The 6,671-nt window shown below is 34.2% G+C and overlaps 2 protein-coding genes across 5 annotated transcripts; both read left to right on the forward strand.

Annotated features, from left to right (window-relative positions):
* The first annotated feature begins 25 nt into the window (after nucleotides 1-25).
* On the forward strand, nucleotides 26-2,303 carry LOC105788974 (thymidylate kinase). Of its 2 annotated transcripts, XM_012616140.2 has the most exons (7): nucleotides 26-91; nucleotides 741-801; nucleotides 891-1,250; nucleotides 1,406-1,517; nucleotides 1,605-1,664; nucleotides 1,746-1,850; nucleotides 1,917-2,303. In XM_012616140.2, exons 3-7 carry the CDS (start codon nucleotides 976-978, stop codon nucleotides 2,040-2,042), a joined length of 678 nt encoding a protein of 225 aa, XP_012471594.1. In that variant the 5' UTR covers nucleotides 26-91; nucleotides 741-801; nucleotides 891-975; the 3' UTR covers nucleotides 2,043-2,303. The 2 variants fall into 2 exon arrangements, with proteins under 2 accessions (XP_012471594.1, XP_012471586.1); XM_012616132.2 differs by lacking the exon at nucleotides 741-801 and having other exon boundaries at nucleotides 36-91.
* Nucleotides 2,304-2,651: 348 nt separating this feature from the next.
* LOC105788993 (uncharacterized) lies at nucleotides 2,652-6,080 on the forward strand. 3 transcript variants are annotated; one of them, XM_012616173.2, is made up of 3 exons: nucleotides 2,652-2,964; nucleotides 4,243-4,433; nucleotides 5,368-6,080. In XM_012616173.2, exons 1-2 carry the CDS (start codon nucleotides 2,709-2,711, stop codon nucleotides 4,395-4,397), a joined length of 411 nt encoding a protein of 136 aa, XP_012471627.1. In that variant the 5' UTR covers nucleotides 2,652-2,708; the 3' UTR covers nucleotides 4,398-4,433; nucleotides 5,368-6,080. The 3 variants fall into 3 exon arrangements, with proteins under 3 accessions (XP_012471627.1, XP_052489949.1, XP_012471618.1); XM_052633989.1 differs by lacking the exon at nucleotides 5,368-6,080 and adding an exon at nucleotides 4,544-4,756; XM_012616164.2 differs by lacking the exon at nucleotides 5,368-6,080 and having other exon boundaries at nucleotides 2,653-2,964; nucleotides 4,243-4,756.
* The last annotated feature ends 591 nt before the right edge of the window (nucleotides 6,081-6,671 follow it).

The raw sequence follows: 6,671 nt of genomic DNA on the forward strand, positions 1-6,671 counted from the left end.
ACTCTTTTTTTTTTTTTATAGAAGTCCCCATAGTTTTTTTCCCTCGAAAAATCTCTCATTTTCCCTCTCTAATGGCTGCAGTTCCTCTCAGGTACTTACCCTCTTCCATTTTCATTTTCTGGGTTTTTTGTTTTTATAAATGATTGTTCTTAATCCCATTACAACTTTTTTGCCCATTAACTGTAAATTGAGTCTTATGTCATTATATTTTCCCCCTTTTAGAACAAAGATCGTTTCTTTATGTTGGGATTTTCTTCGATTGTTTAATTATAACTTTTGATTAATCTATAAAGGTGGGTTTGTGTTGAGAATTTGGATTTCAAAAGCAAATGGTATTGAGGCCTTAGTTTAAAAAATAGCAAACTAGTTCTTATATGTTAGATCAAAGAGCATACTGCTCCTATTAAAAATGATATCCATTTCTACGTTAAAAATCGGGCTTTTATGTCAGCGTGGAATTTTAACAATAGAAATGGAGGAAACCTTTAACAGAAATGACCGGTTTGCTCTTTAATCTAACTATAGGGACTAATTTGACTAATTTTTAGTAAAGGGGTAAAAAGTAATTTTACTCCTAGTACAGGGGTCTCCATGATACTTTTACCTGTCCTTTTTTATTTGGATTTGTTTATTATATGATAAACACACACACACATGTATATATATATAGTTGCAACTTCAAATTTGTCTGTTCAATTGTTTAATTCTTGGATCTGTTTGTATTTCGATCTTAATTGCAGTTTGTAGCATTAGTAGGGACATAACATATGCTTGCTCTTCTTTTTCGGTTTCTAAGGCTTTGTAAGTACTTTCATGTTTGAATTGGTAGTTTAATCGTCTTATATACTCCATAAAACAGAACTTGTAACTTCGAAATTGTTGGATTTCAGAAATTTCGATGATTTTTTAGTGAGGAGGAGATCATTGAATTTGAGATTGAATCTTTCCAGCGAGTTTCCACTTAGATCCATTAGAATGGAAATCAGTGATAATTGTACCCCTTTGAGTGCAAACAATGAATCTAGAGGCGCCTTGGTTGTTTTCGAAGGGTTGGATCGTAGTGGGAAAACGTCACAATGTGGGAGGTTGGTTTCGTATTTGGAGGGATTGGGTCATTCAGTTGAATTATGGCGATTTCCAGACAGAACTACAAGTGTCGGACAGATGATATCTGCGTATCGTACAAATAAATCTCAGTTGGATGACCACACGATTCATTTCCTTTTCAGCGCAAATCGGTGGGAGAAGAGGTAAGTGTTGAAACTTATTACATACATTGTCCTATAATAATCTTGTCTGGTTGGAAACTACATTGAAAACTAGACCAAGATATCCGTAAACACGTGGTTCTGATAGTAGTATCAGGGTTTAACACAAAGTTGTAAGATCAACTATTTGTTTGCAGATCAATGATGGAAACCAAACTGAAAGCTGGAACCACTCTTAGAGTGGACCGTTACTCTTATTCCGGGGTTGCTTTCTCAACTGCTAAAGGACTTGATTTCGAATGGTGTAAGGTGAAAGCATGCTGCAGAAAAACCAAACTGTTATAAGTATTATTTAGCATATGGTCATTCATATCAAAATGAGGTCTTTCCTTACAGGCACCAGAGATCGGTTTAATAGCCCCAGATTTGGTCGTGTATCTCGACATAACACCCGAGGTTAGTCATGCACTCAACTGCTTCTTCCTTTTTTTATGTTAAATATCCCTATATGACTGAAATATCGTTTCATACTATCAGAAAGCTGCAGAAAGAGGAGGCTACGGAGGTGAGAGATATGAACAGCTTGAGTTTCAGCGGAAAGTCGCCCAACACTATAAACTCCTCAAAGATTCTTCATGGAAGGTAATATATATGTATATGTCTATGTATATGTTGGCCATAGATGAAAGTTTTCTGTGTTGATTGCAGATTGTAGATGCTTGCCAACCCTTGGATGATGTGGAAAAACAGGTGAAAGAGATTGTATTACAGCATATCATAGCATGCCAAAAAGGGAAAATTCTTTCATCCGTCTGTGGAGTTTTTATATTTTAAATCGGTGGTGGTGTTTTTGGATTTGGATTTCAATTTAGTATCTTTTTTCAAACTAGAAATGGTATCCTTGAATTTCACAATATTGCTATGGTTACATTTATTAAGATGTTGTTATAGTTTTAAGGTAAATTATTAGAAGGTTATTATATTTATTGAATTATTCAAAACTTTTCATTTTAAGTTATTTGATTGATAAAATCATGGTTGTATAGCCTTTTTTGGTTTGCACCTCCTATACTAATCAAGAGCTCTTTTCTTTTTACAATTTAATTTTTTTCATCAATTAATTTTCAACATATCAAATTTTCGAATCAAAATCTAAACAATTTTCTTTTCCATCAAATTGTCTTGGATCTAAGGCATGTTTTATTTGTCAATAGATATTGGTCCATCATATGAATTATCAAATTGTCATTTGAGGTCAATAATTGGATTTAAAAAAAAGTCTAGTAACTTAAATAAATTTTTTAAATAGTTTAGAAGCTATTTTGTACCCTTTTAAAATTAAGTGACCAATATATAAACTTATTAATGATTTAGTGATCTTGGGTGCAATTTAACCCCATAAAAGGTGATTCATATGAAAAGGCCAAAACTGGACGTTAAATAAAAAGCCGAAAAGGGTGTTGTAGCTTGAAGAAATCTACAAAAGAGATTAATTGTTACATGGCTCTAACAATCTCTCCCTTTTCTTTGCCATATATTCACAAAAACCCGTCAAATTTTCACCACAAATTGAAGAACCCTTGTTTATCTTCTATTAAAACCCACCAAATACAATCCAAATCAGGTCTATTTCCAATTTTCTGCACATCGAAACCCAGCACCAAGAACCTGAAAACATGCAAGAATTGCAAAACCCAATTCGACCCATTGCTCAATCACCCTCGAGCATGCCATTTTCACACTGCCCATTTCGGAGGTAACCATTTTTTTTTCTGCATTACTTCGTTTGCACTGATTTCAGCGTTGTATGCTTGAACTGTAAACATAGCCGCATAGGCAAAGTATTTCTGTCAAAATTTGGGGGTTTTAAGCTTTAGATAACTAAAAGAAAAATGGGTTCTTTTGTTTAGGAATTGTTGATTGAATTTTATTATTATTAGTTTTTTTATCAATGATTTTGGGTGTTGAATGGTTTAAGTTCTAGCTAAATGAGAGTGGTGACAATCTTGCATAATCAGTTTGCAAAGTTAATTGTTGAATTAACAGTAATAATTTGTAATGATAAGTTCATTCCTTGTTCATATCTTACCACAATTGGCTTTGTGGGAGCCATAATTGAGATATAGTCTATGTAACTCTCGAGTTTGAGCGTTGGATATGTGCACCACATAGGTGTTCAAAAATGAGTTTTTCAATGTATTTGGAAAATCATAGATATGTGTCGAATACGAGTACTAAAAAAACTTAAAAAGTAGAGTAACATGGGATATGTCGATATTGGAAAGTGACGTGGAGGAAGATGGGATGGAGATCAAGAACGGTTCACCCTATTAGGGTGGAGAGTTGTATTGTGTAGGTGGTGAAAAGGAACGAAGGGAAGGAAGGGAAAGGATGGACTGTTTGTATAGTAAGGGATCAATGAACATGGCACCTCCTTCAGGTGAGAGAGAGCTTATATCAATGTTTTTTAAACTGGACCATTGGTTGAGTCAGTTAGGATACCAAATCGCCAATTCAATTGGTTTGACTGGTTCAATCGATTTGAATAAAAAATTATTAAAAATTAAAAAAAAAATTAAAAAATTTTGGTTCAATCAGTTTTTAGCCAGTTTATCTGCCAGTTCAATCAGTTCTCAATCTAACCGGGTTAAACCACTCTTCAGACCTACCCTGGTAGGTTCGATTCGGTTCAAACAACACTGGCTAATATAGGTTGATCTTGTGGGACACATGGCTGCCTTTGGTTGGTTGGCTGATCCCTTCCAAGATCTTTGTTAAGTGGGCAACATGACATCATTTAAGTTGCAAGGTATGTGGATGATGTCTTATCGGAGTGGTCTGGTTGTCAGAACTGGTTGACTTGCATGTTCCTCACGTCCGGTGAAAGTGTTCATGTTTTGAGCATGTTTTGAACCTTTTTTGCACTTGTTTCAGCTTCCAATATATGCTTTTTGATAGATCACTCTCAAAACTGTTATTTTTCTTTCAATTAAGTTTCTCATATTCACATTTTTAGGAACATTTTTGTTTACAGGGGAAACAAAGAGGAAATTTGAGAGTGTATATGCAGGGGGCACCATGGATACACCTGAATCTGGTAAAGTATTTCAATACTGGCATTGTTGTGGCTCTGAAGATCCATTTGATCCTGGATGTACTGCTGCTCCTCATGCTTCTTACGACGACTAATGCCGGTTCGCCGCTGTCTTCAAAGACTGATGCCGGGTCGGTTTCTTTATAAACATTTAACTTTGTATGTACTTATTATTGGAAGTACATTTCATTCACATTTTGTAGGAAAAAAAAACATGTGATAATGCATCTGTTTATTGTAGGTTCAAGATGAACTATGTGAGATGTTGAGACTCTGTTAGTGTAGTTGTTTTTTCAGTTTTTTATGGTTCATTGAACAGTTGAACCAATGATTTCTTTCCGAAATAAGTATGGTAGTGGCTTGGATATTTGTATGTTTTTGTAAATTTCGAAACAAAATTTGCAAATTTGTTTCAACATCAGAATTTATTTATTGTAAGTATTATATTTGAGTATTATTAATCCATTGGATAGCCTTTAGGGTAAATTTGATATATTTGTAGTTTTTACGAAATAATTAGGGTTTTAGGTATTTTTTTATATTTAATAAAATAAACCGATTTGGAGAGAGAAATAGAAAATGCATCTTACTAGACGCGTTTTCCTGCCAAGTCAGATGAAAACACGTCTAACGGGACGCATTTTCAACCAATGGTAACTTTTCCCAACAGTAAAAAAAAATTTAACTGCAAAATTTTTTCCAACAGCTAAAAGCGACTAGTTTATATGCTATATAAACTCAAGCCATTTTATTCCCTTTGCTTTTAAACCCCTTTTTCCTAATTCTCTCAATTCATCCATTCTTTCAATTTTTTCAACGTATTAGTTTTAAATTTTTCATTCAATTTCTCTCCAAGTCTTATTGTTTTAATTTTATATTTTGTCTTTATTTTTAATTAATTTTTATGATGACAATTTCGCTTATTTGTTTCCATGACAAGTATATTTCCGACATCCAATTGTAAATGGTAAAAAAATATTATTATATTTTTTAATTTTAATTAAGTTCATTATTAAGTTGTTAAGATTACTAATTTTATAATTTTTTTTATCTTTATATAATCAGGCCGAAAAGCAGATTTTAGAGACGTACATACACAATTTAACTATAAAGGCACCGCGTCTTATTAAACAACACTTGGAAGAGGTGGGATTCTTGCACATATCTTGTATGCTCGGGGGGATTAAATTGGATTCTACTCTTATCAGCGCTTTAGTGAAAAGATGGAGACTCGAGACACACATTCCATCTTTCGTGCGGTAAGTGTACAATTACACTCGAGGATGTAGTTTTACAACTCGATTTACTGGTGGATGGGTTAGTCGTTACGGGGCGGTGGTCGTTGGTAATTGGAGCGCAATTTACGAGCAAGGTGTCGGACAATTTTTTTAGTAGCCGGATAAAGATGAAATGGTTGGAAGAAAATTTCAATTGTATCGACAATTCCGCGAGTGTCGTTGAAAGAGAACAATACGTCTGAGCATTTATCCTGAGGTTAATTAAGGGTCTTCTAATACCCGATAAATCTCAAAATCTGGTATATTTTAGGTGGCTACTACAACTCATCGACTTGAAAGAAGTGAGGCGACTCAATTGGGAAGTAACCGTGTTGACCCTATTGTACCGAGAGATGTGTTGGGCGACGTAACTACAAAAAATTATAATCAGTGGTTGCATACTCCTTCAGCAATCATGGGCATGGTACCGACTACTATTTTTACATTCCCGAGTAAACACCCCTTATTCTTTCTCACTTGTAATAAGGTAAAATTCATTTGATAATATAATTACCATAATATTTTTTTTTCATTATTACATTTTTTAAAGAACATATTATTTGAATATGTGGAACAATGAGGCGAGTCATGTGGGTATAGCGGACGACATTGAAAATATCTGGCTACTGTTAAATCAACAATTGGAAGTCGAGATTTCTTTTCGAAATTTTAAATTATATAATGTTTACGTAAGGATTTGAAATTTAATATTGGGTAGATAATCAAATTTATAATTTTGTACTATAGTTTAAACGAACGTCATATGCTGATTTGAGAATTCAAGAATTCATCCTGGTCAAATTTTTGGCCAAGCGCAATATTTGGCATGTCAAGGTGCCATTGATAGTTCGCGATGGTGGAGATGCACGAATCTCATCGAGTGATACGACAGTTCGGATTTAGGGAAAGTATTCCACCATCACCCCAAGACATCGAAGAATTGCACAAATCGACTTGCGGGAGAGAACCAACAAAGATTGGGTGAAATGTCATGACAAATATATCTACATTTGGGAGCATAGGTACGATTTCATATATATGTTGAATCAATCTCACACCGGAATTGACGACCTCTCCGAATTACATGACATG

Source organism: Gossypium raimondii, chromosome 7 (assembly GCF_025698545.1).
Source record: "Gossypium raimondii isolate GPD5lz chromosome 7, ASM2569854v1, whole genome shotgun sequence".
Classification (NCBI taxonomy): domain Eukaryota; kingdom Viridiplantae; phylum Streptophyta; class Magnoliopsida; order Malvales; family Malvaceae; genus Gossypium; species Gossypium raimondii.

Excerpts from the sequence above, each read along its gene's own strand:
- LOC105788974 (XM_012616132.2), top strand. The coding sequence starts at position 72 with ATGGCTGCAGTTCCTCTCAG. Across the intron at positions 1,251-1,405 it reads GCAAATCGGTGGGAGAAGAG|ATCAATGATGGAAACCAAAC; the intron begins GTAAGTGTTGAA and ends ATTTGTTTGCAG. Across the intron at positions 1,518-1,604 it reads TTGATTTCGAATGGTGTAAG|GCACCAGAGATCGGTTTAAT; the intron begins GTGAAAGCATGC and ends CTTTCCTTACAG.
- LOC105788993 (XM_012616173.2), top strand. The coding sequence starts at position 2,709 with ATGGCTCTAACAATCTCTCCCTTTTCTTTGCCATATATTCACAAAAAC. Across the intron at positions 2,965-4,242 it reads TCACACTGCCCATTTCGGAG|GGGAAACAAAGAGGAAATTT; the intron begins GTAACCATTTTT and ends TTTTGTTTACAG.